Below are 19,276 nucleotides of genomic sequence, written 5' to 3' on the forward strand. Positions count from 1 at the left end.
CACACCCACAGTGTCACACACCCACAGTGTCACACACCCACGGTGTCACACACCCACGGTGTCACACACCCGCCAGTGTCACACATCCTCCGGTGTCACACACCCACAGTGTCACACACCCACCGTTGTCACACACCCGCCGGTGTCACACACCCACCAGTGTCACACACCCCACAGTGTCACACACCCACGGTGTCACAGACCCACAGTGTCACACACCCACAGTGTCACACACCCACCAGTGTCACACCCCCACCGGTGTCACACACCCGCCAGTGTCACACACCCACGGTGTCACACACCCACGGTGTCACACCCCCACCAGTGTCACACACCCTCCAGTGTCACACACCCTCCAGTGTCACACACCCGCCGGTGTCACACCCCCACGGTGTCACACACCCGCCGGTGTCACACACCCACACTGTCACACACCCGCCAGTGTCACACACCCACAGTGTCACACACCCACAGTGTCACACACCCACCGGTGTCACACACCCGCCAGTGTCACACACCCACGGTGTCACACACCCACGGTGTCACACACCCACACTGTCACACACCCGCCCGGTGTCACACACCCACAGTGTCACACACCCACGGTGTCACACACCCCTCCGGTGTCACACACCCACGGTGTCACACACCCACAGTGTCACACACCCGCCAGTGGCACACACCCTCCAGTGTCACACACCCACAGTGTCACACACCCTCCAGTGGCACACACCCACAGTGTCACACACCCACCAGTGTCACACACCCGCCGGTGTCACACACCCGCCGGTGTCACCCGCTGCCACCCCCGTGGGAAACCCCCCTCAGGGGACACCCGGGCCCCCCAAGGCCACGCCACCCCCCACGGGGGGGCCCAGGGCGAGGACCCCGCCGTTGTCACCCCACAGCTGGGGGTGGTCCCCAAAGAGTGACCCCGAGCGCGGCCCCTCCCCCGCGCTTCACAAAATCTGGTTTATTTTGGCTCCAAAAAGTTACAATTTGCCCCCAAATTGGGGGGGACCATCCAGGGACACCCCCCGAGCCCCCCCCGGTGTCACCGTCTGCTGTCGCTGGGGGCTGCAGAGGGGGGACGGGGGTTGGTAACGGGGGGATTTGGGGCTGGGGGGGGGTCCCCAAAATTGATGAGAGACCCCCATGGGGACAGGGACCCCTCCCTCCAGGGGACCCCCCCGTGCAAAGGGAGACAAGGGGGGACCCCCAAAACTGGGGGGGGTCCTGGTGACCCCCAGTGTGGGGGGGGTGGGACGACCATGAGCCCCTAATTTGGGGGAGGGGGGGGTTGGGGACCCCTGATCCCCCCCCCCCCACCCTCCCCGGTGTTTGGGGGGGTTCCCCCATCCCCGCTCTGGGGGTGACGTCATTACCCGCGGCCTCCAGAAGGGGGCGCGCCTGGGGGGGGGGGGGTCACGGAGGGGAGACCCCCCCCCCCCCCCCAGAAAGGGGACCCTCAGCCCCCCCCCATTTCCCACGACCCCCACGCCTCCCTCAGACCCCTCCTGAGCCCCCCCCCAGCCCCTCAGGGCCCCCCCCGCACCTCGGGGTCGCTCAGGCCGGGCCCGGGGCCGCCGCCGAGCCCGCGCCGCCCGTCGCCATGGCAACGCCGCCGGAAGTCCCGGCCCTGCGCGCCGCGGGGTGCGCTGGGAAACGGAGTCTTTGGTTCCGCCCCGTTATTGTTGGCGGCCGCTACCGCGCGGGGCACGCTGGGAAATGTAGTCCCTAAATCAGCACCCGCCATTGCCGGCCGCGGGTACCGCGCGGGGCACGGCGGGAGTTGTAGTTCCTAGCTCCGCCCCCCTCGGCCGCGCGAGGGCTGCCGGGAAGCGGCGCCATCATGGCGGATCCGCCGGAGGAGGCGGGAGGCGGCCCAGCCGTGAGTGGGGGGCCTGGGGGGGTTCTGTAGGGGCATACGGGGGGTTTCGGGGGTCTATAGGGGAACGGGGGGGTGCTGCAGGGGGTCTGCAGGGGTCCCAGGGGGTCTGTGGGAGGAGGAGGGGCCGTAGGAACCGTGGGAGGCCGTAGGGGGGTCCTGAGGGGAGATCTGGGGGCGGGGCTGTAGGGGCTGGGGGTGCGCATGGGGGGCTCTAAGTGGGGCAGGGGCGTCTGTGGGGTCAGACTGTGGGCGTCTGTGGGGTTTTGGGGGGGGGGGGCCACAGGGGCTGGGGAGGGGTTGGGGGGGGGTGGGGCACAGGGGCTGGGCAGGGTTTGGGGGGTGCCTGTAGGGACGGGGGAGGTTTTGGGGGGGAGGGGCACGGGGGCTGGGGGGAGCTCTTGGGGGCTTATGGGGACTGGGGAGCTTTTGGGGTGGTCACAGGGGCTGGGGGGGAGCTTTGGGGGGGTCCCAGGGGCAAGGGGGAGCTCTTTGGGGGGGGGGGTCCCATAGGAACAGCGGCTCCCCCATCCCTCACAAGCCCCGCGCTGGTGCTTCGGGGCTCTTACACCCACCCCCTCCCCCATCCCCTCATCCCCCCCAGGAGCCCGGGGCGGGGGGTCCCGGGGCCCCCCCCGGGGGCGGCAGCGGCTCGAGGCGCTGCTGAACCGCAGCCTCCGCATCCGCATGTCGGACGGGCGGACGCTGGTGGGAGCGTTCCTGTGCACGGACCGCCAGAGCAACGTGATCCTGGGATCCGCGCAGGAATTCCTGAAAGCCGCGGGTCCGGGGGGGGGCTCTGGGGAGCGTTTTGGGGTGTTTTGGGGGGTTCTGGGGGTCTCAGGGCGGTGGGAGCGTTCCTGTGCACGGACCGCCAGAGCAACGTGATCCTGGGATCCGCGCAGGAATTCCTGAAAGCCGCGGGTCCGGGGGGGGCTCTGGGGGGCGTTTTGGGGTGTTTCGGGGGGGTTCTGGGGGTCTGAGGGGGTCTCAGAGCGGTGGGAGCGTTCCTGTGCACGGACCACCAGAGCAACGTGATCCTGGGATCTGCGCAGGAATTCCTGAAAGCCGCGGGTCCGGGGGGGGGCTCCGGAGGGCTCTGGGGGGCGTTTTGGGGGGTTTCGGGGGGGTTCTGGGGGTCTGAGGGGGTCTCAGAGCGGTGGGAGCGTTCCTGTGCACGGACCGCCAGAGCAACGTGATCCTGGGATCCGCGCAGGAATTCCTGAAAGCCGCGGGTCCGGGGGGGGCTCTGGGGGGCATTTTGGGGGGTTCTGGGGGGACTTTGGGGGTTCTGGGGCGTTTTGGGGGTCTGAGGGGGGCGGGAGCGTTCCTGTGCACGGAGCACCGTGATCCTGGGATCCGCGCAGGAGTTCCTCAGGGCTGCAGGGGGTTCTGGGGGGGGGGGTTTGGGGAGGCTGTGAGGGTCTGAGGGAATCCCAGGGGGTCTTTGGGGGTTTTTTTGGGGAGCTGCGAGGCCCTGGGGGGTGTCTCAGGGGTGTTTGGGGCTTTTTTGGGGGGGTTTTGGGGTGGCTGTGAGGGTCTGAGGGGGGGTCTTGGGGGTTTTCAGGGTGTTTTTGGAGAGTTTTTGGGGGGCTCTGAGGCGTCTTTGGGGTTTTTCGGGGGGACTGTGAGGGTCTGAGGGATCCCGGGGCGTCTTTGGGATTTTTTTGTGGGGGCTGTGAGGGTCTGGGGGTGTCTTGGGGGTCTTTGGGTGGTTTTTTTGGGGGGCTGTGAGGGTCTAGGGTCTTGTTGGCGTGTTTTTGGGGTGTTTTTAGGGTGTTTTTGGGGGGTGGCAGTGGGACTTTTCCTGCCCAGGTGACCCCCGGGCTCATCCCGCACTTGGCACTGAATTCCCGAGGCCTGCGGGGCCGGGGGGGGTGGGGGGGGTTTTTTTTTGGGGAGGGGGTTCTGGGGGGGCTGTGGGGTTCGATGGGGGGGTCCTGACCCCTTTCTTTCCCCCCTTCCCCCCCACCCAGACGCGTTCCCGGGCAGTGAACCCCGAGTGCTGGGGCTGGCCATGGTGCCCGGGCACCACATCGTGTCCATCGAGGTGGAGCCCCCCTACCCCTGAGGGACCCCTGAGGGACCCCCAACACCTGATGGACCCTGAGGGACCCCCCCCCAACACCTGATGGACCCCCTGGATGGACCCCGAAATGCTGAGGGACCCCCTGGTTGGACCCCCCGACACCTGATGGACCCCCTGGACGGATCCCAAAATGCTGAGGGACCCCCTGGTTGGACCCCCAACACCGGATGGACCCCCTGGATGGACCCCAAAACCCTGAGGAACCCCCTGGTTGGACCCCCAACACCGGATGGACCCCGAAATGCTGAGGGGACCCCCCCAGCACTGAGGGACCCCCAACACCTGAGGGACCCCCTGGATGGACCCCAAAACGCTGAGGGATCCCCTGAATGGACCTCCCAGCACTGAGAGACCCCCAAGACTTTGAGGGACCCCTGGATGAACCCTCAGAACCACCCTGAGGGACCCCCTGGATGGACCCCAAAACCCGGATGGACACCAGGACCCCCTGGATGGATCCCGAAACCCGGATGAGACTCCAACACCTGATGGAGGCCCTGGATGGACCCCGAAACCCAGACGGATCCCCAGGACCCCCTGGATGGATCCCGAAACCCGGATGAGACCCCAACACCTGATGGAGGCCCTGGATGGACCCCGAAACCCAGACGGATCCCCAGGACCCCCTGGATGGATCCCGAAACCCGGATGAGACCCCAACGCCTGATGGAGCTCCTGGATGGACTCCGAAACCCAGACGGAGCCCCAACAACTGATGGACCCCCAACACTTCAAGGGAACCCCCTGGATGGACCCCGAAACCCTGAGGGACCCTCCAACACCTGGGGGGACCCCCTGGATGGACCCCCCAGCACTGACAGACCCCCAACACTTCAAGGGACCCCCTGGATGGACCCTGAAACTCTGAGGGACCCCCCTACCCCCTGAGAGACCCCCGGACAGACCCTCAGAACCACCCTGAGGGACCCCCTGGATGGACCCCAAAACCCGGACGGAGCCCCAACACCTCATGGACCCCCTGGATGGACCCTAAAACCTGGACGGACCCCCTGGATGGACCCCGAAACCCGACGGAGCCCCAACACCTCATGGACCCCCTGGATGGACCCCGAAACCCGGACGAGCACCCAACACCTGATGGACCCCCCCCGACACTTCTACGGACCCCCAGATGGACCCTCAAAACCACCCTGAGGGACCCCCCAGCACTGATGGACCCTTGACACTTCGAGGGACCCCCGGATGGACTCTCAAAACCACCCTGAGAGACCCCCTGGATGGACCCCGAAACCCGGACGGAGCCCCAACACCTCATGGACCCCCTGGATGGACCCCGAAACCCGGACGAGCACCCAACACCTGATGGACCCCCGCGACACTTCGAGGGACCCCCGGATGGACCCTCAGAACCACCCTGAGGGACCCCCCCAGCACTGATGGACCCTTGACACTTCGAGGGACCCCCGGATGGACCCTCAAAACCACCCTGAGAGACCCCCTGGATGGACCCCGAAACCCGGACGGAGCCCCAACACCTCATGGACCCCCTGGATGGACCCCGAAACCCGGATGAGACCCCAACACCTGACGGACCCCCAACACTTCGAGGGACCCCCAGATGGACCCTCAGAACCACCCTGAGAGACGCCCTGGATGGACCCCGAAACCCCGGACGGAGCCCCAACACCTCATGGACCCCCTGGATGGACCCCGAAACCCGGATGAGACCCCAACACCTGACGGACCCCCAACACTTCGAGGGACCCCCTGGATGGACCCCCCAAATCCATGTGGGGACCCCCCACCCCAATGCCTGAATGAGCCCCCAAGGACTTTGAGGGGGGCCCCCCTTTCCTCCCCCCCCAAATGCCCATCAGGGCTTTGGAGGTCCCCAGGGTGCCATTAAAGCCCCCCCCCCCGGTGACACCGGCCCCGTGTGACCTTTGTGTGTGTGTCCCCCCCTCCCCCAGATTCCCACCCCCAAAATTCCTGAGCCCCCCCCCCAAATTCCCAGCCCCCATTTTCCTGCCCCTCCCGAATTCCTGAGCCCCCCCCCAAATTCCCACCCCCCATTTTCCTGCCCCTCCCAAATTCCTGAGCCCCCCCCCCAAATCCCTTCTCCCCCAAATTCCCACCCCTGAATTCCTGAGCCCCCCCCCCAAATTCCCACCCCCCATTTTCCTGCCCCTCCCAAATTCCTGAGCCCCCCGCCAAATCCCTTCTCCCCCAAATTCCCACCCCTGAATTCCTGAGCCCCCCCCCAAATTCCCACCCCCCCATTTTCCTGCCCCCCCCAAATTCCTGAGCCCCCCCCAAATCCATTCTCCCCCAAATTCCCACCCCTGAATTCCTGAGCCCCCCCCAATTCCCACCCATTTTCCTGCCCCTCCCGAATTCCTGAGCTCCCCCCCAAATCCCTTCTCCCCCAAATTCCCACCCCTGAATTCCTGAGCCCCCCCCCAAATTCCCACCCCCCATTTTTCCTGCCCCCCCCAAATTCCTGAGCTCCCCCCAAATCCCTTCTCCCCCAAATTCCCACCCCCGAATTCCTGAGCCCCCCCCAAATTCCCACCCCCCATTTTCCTGCCCCCCCCAAATTCCTGAGCCCCCCCCCAAATCCATTCTCCCCCAAATTCCCACCCCTGAATTCCTGAGCCCCCCCCCAAATTCCCACCCCCCATTTTCCTGCCCCTCCCGAATTCCTGAGCTCCCCCCAAATCCCTTCTCCCCCAAATTCCCACCCTGAATTCCTGAGCCCCCCCCAATTCCCACCCATTTTCCTGCCCCCCCCAAATTCCTGAGCTCCCCCCCAAATCCCTTCTCCCCCAAATTCCCACCCCTGAATTCCTGAGCCCCCCCCAAATTCCCACCCCCCATTTTCCTGCCCCCCCCAAATTCCTGAGCTCCCCCCAAATCCCTTCTCCCCCAAATTCCCACCCCAAAAATTCGTGAGCCCTCCCAAATTCCAACCCCCCATTTTCCTGCCCCTCCCGAATTCCTGAGCTCCCCCCAAATCCCTTCTCCCCCAAATTCCCACCCCTGAATTCCTGAGCCCCCCCCAAATTCCCACCCCCCATTTTCCTGCCCCCCCCCCCCAAATCCCTTCTCCCCAAATTCCTGCCCCCAAAATTTCTGAGCCCCCCCCCCCAAATTCCTTCTCCCCCAACCCCCCCCATTTTCCTGAGCCCACCCCCCAAATTCCTCCTCCCTCTTCCCCCCCCCCCTCAGTGCCCCTCCCCCAAGGACCCCCCCCTCCCCACTTTGGGGCCGCCCCTCCCCCACGGAGCCGTCGGGCTTTGCCATTAATTTAATCTCAGGTACAAAATAGCTTCTGGGGGGGGGGGGAGGGGAGGGGAGGCGAGGGGAGGGGGGCACCCGCCCCTCCCCCACCCCCCAAAAACACCGGGGGCCCGGCGGGGGGGGGGGAGGGAAGGGAGGGGGGGAGGGGGACACGAGGGGGGGAGGGGCGGCCGCAGGGCCCAGCACCATGATGGGGGTGGGGGCGGGGTGAGGGTGGGGCGGGGGGGGGGGTGAGAACCCTCCCCTCCCCCCCCAAAGGTCAGAGGTCACCGAGTGACGAGGGGGGGGTCACCGGGGTGACCAAACACCCCCTCCCCCCCAACCAAGACCCCTCCCCTCCTCCCCTTCCCCTTCCCACCCCCCCCCCCCGGGAGTCGGGGACCCCCGGCCCGACCCCCCCCAATAAATAAAGCGACCCCTCCCCCCCCCCCCGCGTATAAATTAAAAAACAGGAAAAAAAAAAAGGAAAAAAAAAAATCATTTACAAAAAAAAAACCCCAAAACAAACCCAAAACGAGGCTCGGGGGGGGGGGGGGGGGGGGGAGACGGGCACCCCAAGGCCCCTCCCCCAGCGGGGGGGCTCCTGCTGCCCCCCCTTGTTGGGGGGGGGAGGGGGTAGCACAGGCCCCTCCCCCCTTTGCACCATGGGTTGGGGGGGGGAGCCCCTCCCCCCCCGCAGAGACCTGAGCCCCGCCCCGGGAGGGGGGAGGGGCGGAGGGGGCACCCCCCCCCCCAAAAAAATTCCCCCCCCTCCCCCCCTTCCCCCTCGGGCCCCTCCCCCCCCCCCCGGCCCGGACCCGTATAGGGGGGGAGGGGCGGCTGGTTTTGGGGGTGGGGGGCGAGTTTTTGGTTGAATCTTGGCAAGGGGTCGGACCCCCCCCAAAAAAAGTGCCCCTCCCCCCATCCCCCACCCCCTTCTAATGCTGGGGGAGAGGCGGGGACCCCCCTAGGGCACCCCCTTTGTGTTGGGGGAGGGGCACAGACTCCCCCAAAATGAGGGGGGAGGGGCTCGAGGGGAGCCTCCCCTCCCCCCACTGAGTTACACGGGCCCCCAAAAATTTTGGGGTGGGGGTGGGGGAGGGGGAGCAGAAAGACCCCCCCCACCCCCCACCGCGGGGGGGAGGGGCTTTGTAAATTCCTATAAATCGGTATTTTTGTATAAAAGCGGAGTTTTTCCACCCAAAAAACCCCTTCCTCCCCCACCCCCCGCGGCGGGGGAGGGGCGGCCTGTCCGTCCAGACGATTTTTGGGGCGATTTCTCCGTGAATAAATAAAAAGTGTTCATGGGGGGAGGGGTGGGGTGGGGGGGCCCCCCCGGTCCCCCCCCTGTGTTCCCCTCCCCCGCCGGGGGCTCATCTGGGGGTCGGCGGCGTCACCTGGGGGATGGGGGGGGGGGGGGGGGGGTCACCACCCTGGGGACACCGGGGAGGGGACACTGGGGTGGCCCCACATAGGGGTCCCCCAGGTGTGCCCAGGTGTGTCCCAGGTGTCCCCAGGTGTCCCCCAGGTGTGTCCCAGGTGTGCCCCAGGTGTGTCCCAGGTGTGCCCCAGGTGTGCCCAGGTGTGCCCAAGTGTGCCCAGGTGTGTCCCAGGTGTGTCCCAGGTGTGCCCCAGGTGTCCCCAGGTGTCCCCCAGGTGTCCTCAGGTGTGCCCAGGTGTGCCCAGGTGTGTCCCAGGTGTCCCCAGGTGTGTCCCAGGTGTCCCCAGGTGTCCCCAGGTGTGTCCCAGGTGTGTCCCAGGTGTGCCCAGGTGTGCCCAAGTGTGCCCAGGTGTGTCCCAGGTGTGCCCAGGTGTGCCCCAGGTGTGTCCCAGGTGTCCCCCAGGTGTGTCCCAGGTGTGTCCCCAGGTGTCCCCCAGGTGTGTCCCAGGTGTCCCCCAGGTGTGTCCCAGGTGTGCCCAGGTGTGCCCCAGGTGTGCCCCAGGTGTCCCCAGGTGTGCCCAGGTGTGTCCCAGGTGTCCCCAGGTGTGCCCAGGTGTGTCCCAGGTGTGCCCCAGGTGTGTCCCAGGTGTCCCCAGGTGTCCCCCAGGTGTGTCCCAGGTGTGCCCAGGTGTCCCCAGGTGTCTCCCAGGTGTGTCCCAGGTGTGCCCAAGTGTGCCCAGGTGTGCCCCAGGTGTGCCCAGGTGTGTCCCAGGTGTCCCCAGGTGTCCCCAGGTGTGTCCCAGGTGTGCCCAGGTGTGCCCAGGTGTGTCCCAGGTGTCCCCAGGTGTCCCCCAGGTGTGTCCCAGGTGTCCCCCAGGTGTGTCCCAGGTGTGCCCAGGTGTGTCCCAGGTGTGTCCCAGGTGTGTCCCAGGTGTCCCCCAGGTGTGCCCAGGTGTGTCCCAGGTGTCCCCAGGTGTGCCCAAGTGTGCCCAGGTGTGTCCCAGGTGTCCCCAGGTGTGTCCCAGGTGTCCCCAGGTGTGCCCAGGTGTGTCTCAGGTGTGCCCAGGTGTGTCCCAGGTGTCCCCAGGTGTCCCCAGGTGTGTCCCAGGTGTCCCCCAGGTGTCCCCAGGTGTGCCCAAGTGTGCCCAGGTGTGTCCCAGGTGTGTCCCAGGTGTCCCCAGGTGTGTCCCAGGTGTCCCCAAACCCCCCCAGGTGTCTCCAGGTGTGCTCCAGCTCCGTCCCCGCTCCGCCCCCTCTCCGTCCCCTCTCCGTCCCCTCTCTGTCCCCGCTCTGTCCCCGCTCCGCCCCCTCTCCGTCCCCTCTCCGTCCCCTCTCTGTCCCCGCTCTGTCCCCGCTCCGTCCCCTCTCCGTCCCCTCTCCGTCCCCTCTCTGTCCCCGCTCTGTCCCCTCTCCGTCCCCTCTGTCCCCTCTCCATCCCCTCTCCATCCCCTCTCTGTCCCCCCCGTCCCCTCACCAGGGTGAAGCCATCGTAGATCTGCATCAGCTCCTCGGTCTTGTACTGCTCGAGGACGATGACGCCGCCCAGGCCGCCCCCGCGGCGCCGCGCGCAGCCCTCGCAGTGCACCAGGTACGTGTTGCGCCCGCCCGTCTCGCTCGTCACGAACAGGATGTTGAACACCTCCACCTGCGCCACAGCGGCGGCCAGCGGTCAGCGGTCAGCGGCCAGCGGCATGGCCAGCGGCACAGCCAAGGACAGCCCATAGCAATGGTCAGCGGCCAGCGGCATGGCCAGCGGCACAGCCAAGGACAGCCCATGGCAATGGTCAGCGGCCAGCGGCATGGCCAGCGGCACAGCCAAGGACAGCCCATGGCAATGGTCAGCAGCCAGCGGCATGGCCAGCGGCACAGCCAAGGACAGCCCATAGCAATGGTCAGCGGCCAGCGGCATGGCCAGCGGCACAGCCAAGGACAGCCCATGGCAATGGTCAGCAGCCAGCGGCATGGCCAGCGGCACAGCCAAGGACAGCCCATAGCAATGGTCAGCGGCCAGCGGCATGGCCAGCGGCACAGCCAAGGACAGCCCATGGCAATGGTCAGCGGCCAGCGGCATGGCCAGCGGCACAGCCAAGGACAGCCCATGGCAATGGTCAGCAGCCAGCAGCCAGTGGTCAGTGGCACGGCCAAGGACAGCCCATGGCAATGGTCAGTGGCCCGCGGTCAGCAGACAGCGGACAGTGACCAGTGGCCAGCAGTCAGCGGCCAGCAGCCAGCGGCATGGCCAGCGGCACAGCCAAGGACAGCCCATGGCAATGGTCAGTGGCTAGTGGTCAGTGGCATGGCCAAGGACACCCCATGGCAATGGTCAGCGGTCAGCGGTCAGTGCCCAGCAGCCAGTGGCATGGCCAGCAGCATGGCCAAGGACAGCCCATGGCAATGGTCAGTGGTCAGTGGCACGGCCAAGGACAGCCCATGGCAATGGTCAGCGGTCAGCGGCATGGCCAAGGACAGCCCACAGCCATGGTCAGTGACGTGGCCAAGGACAAGGACACCCCATGGCCATGGCCAAGCCCATGGTCAGCCCCACACCAAGGCCAGAGCCGAGGTCAGGGACGGGTCCGTGCCAAAGCCACGCCAAGGCCACGCCAAGGCCACGCCAATCCCGGGTGAGGAGCTTGGCCAGGATCGCAGCCGAGAGCATTCCAAGGTCATACCAAGGCCACGGTCAAAACCACGCCAAGCCACGGCCAGGCCCACCCCAAGGCTGTGGCCAGGCCCACCCCATGGCCAGGAGCACCCCAAGGCTGTGGCCAGGAGCACCCCACGGCCACACCAGGAGCACCCCAAGGCCCGGCAGCCCCGGCGGTGGTCCCCCTGCACTCACAGCCCCGGCAGTGGCCCCGGCCCCCCCAGCAGTAGCCCCAGCAGTAGCCCCAACCCCCCTGGCAGTGGTCCCCCCACACTCACAGCCCCAGCAGTAGCCCCGGCAGTAGCCCAGCCCCCCCGGCAGTAGCCCAGCCCCCCCGGCGGTGGCCCCCCGCACTCACGTCGCACTCGTTGCAGTAGTAGGCCGGCTCGTCCTTGACGCGGCCCTGGTAGGCGATTTTCTTCCCCGCGCGCACGAGGCTCTCGCGCTGCACCTGGCAGTGCTTGATGGACTGCAGCAGGCAGTACCTGCCCGAGGGCTGGTGTCACCCGCTGCTGGCACCGCTGTCACCCGCTGTCACCCACCGTCATCCACTGTCACCCGCTGCTGGCACCGCTGGCACCCGCTGTCACCCGCTGCCATCCACTGTCACCCGCTGCTGGCACCGCTGTCACCCGCTGTCACCCGCTGTCACCCGCTGCCATCCACTGTCACCCACCGTCATCCACTGTCACCCGCTGCTGGCACTGCTGTCACCCGCTGGCACCCGCTGGCACCCGCTGCTGGCACCCGCTGTCGGCACCCGCTGTCACCCGCTGGCACCCACTGTCATCCATTGTCACCCACCGTCATCCACTGTCACCCGCTGCTGGCACTGCTGTCACCCGCTGGCACCCGCTGCTGTCACCCGCTGGCACCCGCTGTCACCTGCTGCTGGCACCCGCTGTCACCCGCTGTCACCCACTGCCACCCGCTGCTGGCACCCGCTGTCACCTGCTGCTGGCACCCGCTGTCATCCACTGTCACCCACCGTCATCCACTGTCACCCGCTGCTGGCACCCGCTGTCACCCGCTGCTGGCACCCGCTGTCACCCGCTGCTGTCACCCGCTGTCACCCGCTGTCACCCACTGCTGGCACCCGCTGTCACCCACTGCCACCCGCTGCTGGCACCCTCTGTCACCTGCTGCTGGCACCCACTGTCACCCGCTGTCACCCACTGTCACCCGCTGGCACCCGCTGTCACCCACTGTCACCCACTGCTGTCACCCACTGTCACTCGCTGACACCCACTGTCACCTGCTGTCACCCACTACTGTCACCCGCTGCTGTCACCCGCTGCTGTCACCCGCTGTCACTCGCTGACACCCGCTGTCACCCGCTGTCACCCACCGTCACCCACCGTCACCCCCTGTCACCCACCGTGGGGCAGCCAAGCCGCCACCAAGTCTCCAGAGCCTCTGCTCCACCGTCCCTGTCCCCGTCCCCATCCCTGTGGGTCCCTGTCCGTGTCACCCCATCCCCGGGTGTCCCCAGCTGTCCCCGTGTGTCCAAGCTGTCCCTGCTGTCCCCAGGTGTCCCCGCTGTCCCTGTGGTCCCTGTGTGTCCCCAGGTTGTCCCTGTGTGTCCTTGTGTGTCCCCAGCTGTCCCCGCCGTCCCCCAGGTGTCCTCAGGTGTCCCCAGTTCTCCCTGTGTATTCCCGCTGTCCCTGCTGTCCCCAGGTGACCCTGTGTGTCCCCAGGTGTCCTCGGGTGACCCTGTGTGTCCCCTTGTGTCCCTGTGTATCCCCGCTGTCCCCAGCTGTCCCTGTGTGTCCCATGCGTCCCCATGTGTCCCCAGCTGTCCCTGTGCGTCCCCATGTATCCCCGCAGTCTCTGCTGTCCCCAGGTGTCCCCAGGTGTCCCCACGCTCACTTGATCATCTTGTAGAGGTCGGGGTCGCTGATCTTGACGGTCCTGGCCACGTTCCAGGACACGTGGATCATGGGCACGATGGATTTGACGTTCTTCACCTCGTTCCACTCGTAGCGCTCCAGGGCCAGCTGGTACTGGTACGCTGGGGACAGCGGGGACAGCGGCGCCGTCACGGCCACCGCGCCCCTGGCACGGCCACCACGCACCCGGCACGGCCACCACGCACCCGGCACGGCCACCATGCCCCCAGCACGGCCACCACGCCCCCGGCACGGCCACCACGCACCCGGCACGGCCACCGCGCACCCGGCACGGCCACCGCGCACCCGGCACAGCCACCGTGCCCCCATCACGGCCACCACGCCCCCGGCACGGCCACCACGCCGCTGGCACGGCCACCACGCCCCCATCACGGCCACCGCGCCCCCGGCACGGCCACCACGCTGCCGGCACGGCCACCGCGCCCCCATCACGGCCACCACGCCCCCGTCATGGCCACCACGCCCCTGGCTCGCCCCGGGCCCTGCCGGCCCTCCCCGGGCCCCTCTGCGGCCCCACATGGCAGCGCCACATTGTCCTCACACACCCAGGGTGTGTCCCTTCCCCCAGTGTCCCCCCATGTCCCTCCCAGTGTGCCCAGTGTCCCCCCAGTGTCCCCCCAATGTCCCCAGTATCGCCAGTGTCCCCCCAGTGTCCCCCCAGTGTCCCCTTCTTACCGGTCAGCGGCCCCACGTTCCTGGCGATGTCTCTCCCCAGTCCCCCCATTCCCCCCCCCAGTTCCCTCAGTCCCCCCAGTGTCCCATGTCCCCAGTCCCCCCAGTGTCCCCTCACCAGTCAGCGGCCCCACGTTCCAGGCAATGTCTCTCCCCACTCCCCCCCAGTCCCCCCACTGTCCCCCCAGTATCCCCAATGTCCACCCAGTGTCCCCCCAGTGTCCCCTCACTGGTCAGCAGCCTCACATTAAAGGCGATGTCTTTTCTCAATGCCCCCAATCCCCCCAGTATCCCCAGTATCCCCCCAGTCCCCCCATGTCCCCTCACCGGTGAGTGGCCCCACGTTCCAGGCGATGTCTCTCCCCAGTCCCCCCAGTATCCCCCCAGTCCCCCCTCACCAGTCAGCGGCCCCACGTTCCAGGCAATGTCTCTCCCCAGTGTCCCCAGTCCCCCCAGTGTCCCCAGTGTCCCCCCCCCGTCCCCCCTCACCAGTCAGCGGCCCCACGTTCCAGGCGATGTCTCTCCCCAGTCCCCCTCCGGCCCCCCCAGTCCCCCCAGTCCCCCCATGTCCCCTCACCAGTGAGCGGCCCCATGTTCCAGGCGATGTCTCTCCCCAGTCCCCCCAGTGTCCCCCCAGTGTCCCCAGTGTCCCCAGTCCCCCCCGTCCCCCCTCACCAGTCAGCGGCCCCACGTTCCAGGCAATGTCTCTCCCCAGTCCCCCTCCGGCCCCCCCAGTGTCCCCAGTCCCCCCATGTCCCCTCACCGGTGAGTGGCCCCACATTCCAGGCAATGTCTCTCCCCAGTCCCCCTCCGGCCCCCCCAGTCCCCCCAGTCCCCCCAGTCCCCCCATGTCCCCTCACCAGTCAGCGGCCCCACGTTCCAGGCAATGTCTCTCCCCAGTGTCCCCAGTCCCTCCAGTGTCCCCAGTGTCCCCCCCCGTCCCCCCTCACCAGTCAGCGGCCCCATGTTCCAGGCAATGTCTCTCCCCAGTGTCCCCAGTCCCCCCCAGTGTCCCCAGTGTCCCCCCCCCCGTCCCCCCTCACCAGTCAGCGGCCCCACGTTCCAGGCGATGTCTCTCCCCAGTCCCCCTCCGGCCCCCCCAGTCCCCCCAGTCCCCCCATGTCCCCTCACCAGTGAGCGGCCCCACGTTCCAGGCGATGTCTCTCCCCAGTCCCCCCAGTGTCCCCCCAGTGTCCCCCCAGTGTCCCCAGTCCCCCCCGTCCCCCCTCACCAGTCAGCGGCCCCACGTTCCAGGCAATGTCTCTCCCCAGTCCCCCTCCGGCCCCCCCAGTGTCCCCAGTCCCCCCATGTCCCCTCACCGGTGAGCGGCCCCACATTCCAGGCAATGTCTCTCCCCAGTCCCCCTCCGGCCCCCCCAGTCCCCCCAGTCCCCCCAGTCCCCCCATGTCCCCTCACCAGTGAGCGGCCCCACGTTCCAGGCGATGTTGTTGCACCAGCCCGTGGCCTGCACCCAGTGCACGGTGCCGGCGTTGATCCACACCAGGTCGCCGGGGCGCTGCACGAAGCGGTACACCGGGATGTTGGAGCGGTACAGGTCCTCCAGGATGGGCCACCACGAGCCCGTCAGGTAGTCCACGCCGTGCCTGCGCCGGGGGCGTGGTCAGCGACAGCCCCGCCCACTCCTGGACACGCCCACGCCTGGACACGCCCGCTCCCTCCCAAGCCTATTTGGTATTGGGGTTTGGCCACGCCCATCCCACCTGGACACACCCCCCCGTGCATGGCCACACACCCAGCACCAGGCCACACCCACTGGCTCCACCCCGGCCACGCCCCTGCATAATTAACACTAATCATGGTGTGTAGGCCCCGCCCCTTTCCCGAAGCCCCACCTCCTTTCTCAGGTCCCTCCCCTTTTCCTAAGCCCCAGCCCCTTACTCAGGCCCCTCCCCTTTCTCAGGCCCCTCCCCTTTCCCTAAGCCCCACCCCTTTTTCTCAGGTCCCTCCCTTTTCCCTAAGCCCCTCCCCTTTCTCAGGCCCCTCCCCTTTTCCTCAGGCCCTTCCCCTTTCCTTAAGCCCCACCCCTTTTTCTCAGGTCCCTCTCTTTTCCCTAAGCCCCTCCCCTTTCTCAGGCCCCTCCCCTTTTCCTCAGGCCCTTCCCCTTTCCCGAAGCCCCACCCCTTTTTCTCAGGCCCCTCCCCTTTCCCTAAGCCCCTCCCCTTTCTCAGGCCCCTCCCCTTTCCCTAAGTCCCTCCCCTTTTCCTCAGGCCCCACCCCTTTCCCTAAGCCCCACCCCTTTTTCTCAGGCCCCTCCCCTTTCCCTAAGCCCCAGCCCCTTACTCAGGCCCCTCCCCTTTCTCCGGCCCCTCCCCTTTCCCTAAGCCCCACCCCTTTTTCTCAGGCCCCTCCCCTTTCCCTAAGCCCCTCCCTTTTCTCAGCCCCCTCCCCTTTCTCAGGCCCCTCCCCTTTCTCAGCCCCCTCCCCTTTCTCAGGCCCCTCCCCTTTCTCAGGCCCCTCCCCTTTCTCAGGCCCCTCCCCTTTCCCTAAGCCCTCCCCTTTCCCTAAGCCCCTCCCCTTTCTCAGCCCCCTCCCCTTTCCCTAAGCCCCACCCCTTTCTCAGGCCCTCCCCTTTCCCTAAGCCCTCCCTTTTCTCAGCCCCCTCCCCTTTCTCAGCCCCCTCCCCTTTCTCAGCCCCCTCCCCTTTCCCCAAGCCCCTCCCCTTCCCCCTGCACCCTTCCCTAAGCTCCACCCCCTTTACCCAGGCCCCTCCCCCTTTCCCAGGCCCCGCCCACCCGTCACAGAAGGGGGGGTGCTCTCCCAGTAGTGCTGCCCCACTGACCCCCGCCCCCTTTATCCAGGCCACACCCACTTTACGCAGACCCCTCCCCCTTCATGCAGGCCACACCCCCTTTACCCAGGCCCCGCCCCCTTTAACAGGCCACGCCCACCTCTTGCAAAAAGGGGGGGAGGTGCTCTCCCAGTAGCACTACCCCGGTAACCCCGCCCCTTTCCCATAACTCCGCCCCTTTTCCAGGCCCCGCCCCCTTTTCCAGGCCCCGCCCACCTGTCGCAGAAGGCGGAGATGGTCTCCCAGTAGTGCTCGTGCACCGCGAACCACTCGCAGTCGCCGGGGCCGATGTTGATGTTCACCGAGCAGAAGTTGTTGTTCTCCTGGTGGCCTGCGGGGGACGCCACCGCTGTCACCGTCACCGTCACCTCGTGTCACCACCCCCCCCGGCGGGTGTAACCCCCCCCCCCCCCCCCACCCAGGAGTGACGAGGGGTGGTGAGGGTCGCAACGCGGGGGCTCGGTTTGGTGTCACCCCACCCTTATCGGTGTCACCCGTGGTGCCACCCACAGTGTCACCTGCGGTGTCACTCGCGTGCCTTCCCGTACCCCTGAAGCGCCCCAAAACCATGCCCAGGTGGTGCTGCCACCACGATGTGGCTCCTCAGCACAGGTGTCCCTGCGGCCCGTCCATGTCCCCACTGTCCCCAGGTGTCCCCAGGTGTCCCCCCGTGTCCCCACTGTCCCCAGGTGTCCTCAGGTGTCCCCACTGTCCCCCCGTGTCCCCACTGTCTCCAGGTGTCCCCAGGTGTCCCCACTGTCCCCCTGTGTCTCCCGTGTCCCCCCGTGTCCCCCACTGTCCCCAGGTGTCCCCAGCTGTCCCGGTGTTCCCAGCTGTCCCCCCGCCGTCCCCGTGTCCCCAGCTATCCTAAGATGTCCCCCGTGTCCCCCCGCTGTCCCCCCATGTCCCCCCATGTCCCCCATGTCCCCACTGTCCCCAGCTGCCCCACTGTCTCTGTGTCCCCAGCTGCCCCTGTTGTCCCCCTGTGTCCCTTGTGTCCCCACTGTCCCCATGTCCCCTGCTCTCCCCAGATGTCCCCACTGTCCCCCCATGTCCCCTTGTCCCTGCTGTCCCCTGCTGTCCCCCCACGTCCCCAGCTGTCACCCCGTTGTCCCCCTGTGTCCCCATTGTCCCACATGTCCCCGTGTCCCCACGTCCCCCGTTGTCCCCAGCTGTCCCCCCATGTCCCTGCTGTCCCCAAGCTGTCCCCCCGTGTCCCCACTGTCCCCCTGTGTCCCCACCTGTCCCAGCTGTCCCTCACTGTCCGTGTCCCCCAGCTGTCCCCCCATGTCCCCCAGCTGTCCCCTGTGTCCCCATGTCCCCTCTGTCCCTGTGTCCCCCATGTCCCCAGCTGTCCCCCCGTGTCCCCATGTCCCCACTGTCCCCCTGTGTCCCCCCATGTCCCCCCATGTCCCCAGCTGCCCCCGTGTCCCCAGCTGTCCCCCCGTGTCCCCCCTGTCCCCCTGCTGTCCCCACTGTCCCCCTGTGTCCCCCCTGTCCCCCTGCTGTCCCCGCGGTCACCGGGGGTGCGGCTGCCGGGCACTTTCATGTAGAGCTGCACGGTGTTCATGCCCAGGATGGTGTGGCCCACGTGGCTCAGCATGTTCCCGGTGGAGGACACGCGCATGAACGCCGGCAGCTTCAGCAGCTCCTGCAGCTGCGGCTTCCACCTGCGGGGACAGGGGACACGGGCGTCACCCACGGGGCGTCACCCACGGGGCGTCACCCACGAGGCGTCACCTGGGTGACCGCAGCCTGTCACCCACCGCCGGCAGCCCTGACCCCCAGCCCAGCCCCCTGCTGCACCCACAGGTGACCCTGAGCCCCTCAGTTGTCACCTGAGAGTGGCTGTGACCCCCTGCCCCCCCCACCCCCCAGTTGTCACCCAGGGGGTGGCACCCACCTGGGGACATCGCCCGCCCCAAGGTGACCGCACCCTGTCACCTGCCAGCAGCCTTGACCCCTCGCCACGGTCACCTGCGAGTGGCCCTGACCCCCAGCCCAGCCCCCCGAGGTGGCCCTACAGCACCCACAGGTGACCCTGACCCCCCCCCCCACTGTCACCCACGAGTGTCCCCCCACCCCCCCATTGTCACCCAGGGGTGTCCCCCCACCTCTTGGCGTCCGAGAGGTCGATGTTGGTCCCGAACTTGATGATCTGGTGGGATTTCTGGTCGGGGGGGCTGGGGGGGACAGGGGGTCACGGGTGGGGGCGGGGATGGGGTCCCCAAGGGGTCCCCAAGGGGGCCGTGTCTCCCTCCAGGGTCTGGGGACCCCCCCCGCCCCCGCCCCCCGGGGGACACAGTGACAACGTGGGGGACACCCTGAGAACCTCCCCAAAAGGACACCGGGACCCCCCTGGGGACACCCTGGGGACATCAGGACCCCCCCCAGTGACACTGGGACCCCCCGGGGACACCCTGGGGACATCGGGACCCCCCCAGTGACACCCTGGGGATACCCTGGGGACATGGGGACCCCCCCAGTGACACCCTGGGGGACATCGGGACCCCCCCAGTGACAGCCTGGGGACACCCTGGGGACATGGGGACCCCCCCGGTGACACCCTGGGGACACCGGGACCCCCCCCCCAAAGGACACAGGGACCCCTTGGGGACATCGGGACCCTCCCCCTGCGGT

At 67.6% G+C, this 19,276-nt stretch overlaps 3 protein-coding genes across 3 annotated transcripts in view; 2 read left to right on the top strand and 1 right to left on the bottom strand.

Annotated features, from left to right (window-relative positions):
- Positions 1-1,612: 1,612 nt before the first annotated feature.
- On the top strand, positions 1,613-3,967 carry NAA38 (N-alpha-acetyltransferase 38, NatC auxiliary subunit). Its single transcript, XM_048293250.1, has 4 exons — positions 1,613-1,693; positions 1,735-1,891; positions 2,493-2,672; positions 3,865-3,967. Exons 1-4 carry the CDS (start codon positions 1,613-1,615, stop codon positions 3,957-3,959), a joined length of 513 nt encoding a protein of 170 aa, XP_048149207.1. The 3' UTR covers positions 3,960-3,967.
- Positions 3,968-3,988: 21 nt separating this feature from the next.
- On the top strand, positions 3,989-5,862 carry LOC125320823 (extensin-like). Its single transcript, XM_048293253.1, has 4 exons — positions 3,989-4,468; positions 4,509-4,556; positions 4,901-5,133; positions 5,479-5,862. The coding sequence occupies exons 1-4, from the start codon at positions 4,391-4,393 to the stop codon at positions 5,753-5,755; spliced, it is 636 nt and encodes a 211-aa protein (XP_048149210.1). The 5' UTR covers positions 3,989-4,390; the 3' UTR covers positions 5,756-5,862.
- A 2,168-nt stretch (positions 5,863-8,030) lies between these two features.
- KDM6B (lysine demethylase 6B) overlaps positions 8,031-19,276 on the bottom strand; it is a 63,108-nt gene continuing 51,862 nt past the window's right edge. Inside the window, 8 exon segments of the mRNA XM_048293251.1 lie at positions 8,031-8,614; positions 10,073-10,243; positions 11,604-11,730; positions 13,115-13,256; positions 15,244-15,431; positions 16,853-16,967; positions 18,158-18,306; positions 18,751-18,819. Of these exon segments, the coding sequence (XP_048149208.1) occupies positions 8,591-8,614; positions 10,073-10,243; positions 11,604-11,730; positions 13,115-13,256; positions 15,244-15,431; positions 16,853-16,967; positions 18,158-18,306; positions 18,751-18,819 (985 nt within the window). The 3' untranslated portion in view covers positions 8,031-8,590.

The sequence above is a fragment of the Corvus hawaiiensis genome (genome assembly GCF_020740725.1).
Source record: "Corvus hawaiiensis isolate bCorHaw1 chromosome 38 unlocalized genomic scaffold, bCorHaw1.pri.cur SUPER_38a, whole genome shotgun sequence".
NCBI classification, from domain to species: Eukaryota; Metazoa; Chordata; class Aves; order Passeriformes; family Corvidae; genus Corvus; species Corvus hawaiiensis.

Coding starts and splice junctions, on each gene's coding strand:
- LOC125320823 (XM_048293253.1), top strand. CDS start 4,391: ATGGACCCCAAAACCCGGATGGACACCAGGACCCCCTGGATGGATCCC. Junction 4,557..4,900: donor ATGAGACCCCAACACCTGAT/GGAGGCCCTGGA, acceptor AACCACCCTGAG/GGACCCCCTGGATGGACCCC. Junction 5,134..5,478: donor ACCCTCAAAACCACCCTGAG/GGACCCCCCAGC, acceptor CCAACACCTCAT/GGACCCCCTGGATGGACCCC.
- NAA38 (XM_048293250.1), top strand. CDS start 1,613: ATGGCAACGCCGCCGGAAGTCCCGGCCCTGCGCGCCGCGGGGTGCGCT. Junction 1,694..1,734: donor TTTGGTTCCGCCCCGTTATT/GTTGGCGGCCGC, acceptor TGGGAAATGTAG/TCCCTAAATCAGCACCCGCC. Junction 1,892..2,492: donor AGGCGGGAGGCGGCCCAGCC/GTGAGTGGGGGG, acceptor CATCCCCCCCAG/GAGCCCGGGGCGGGGGGTCC.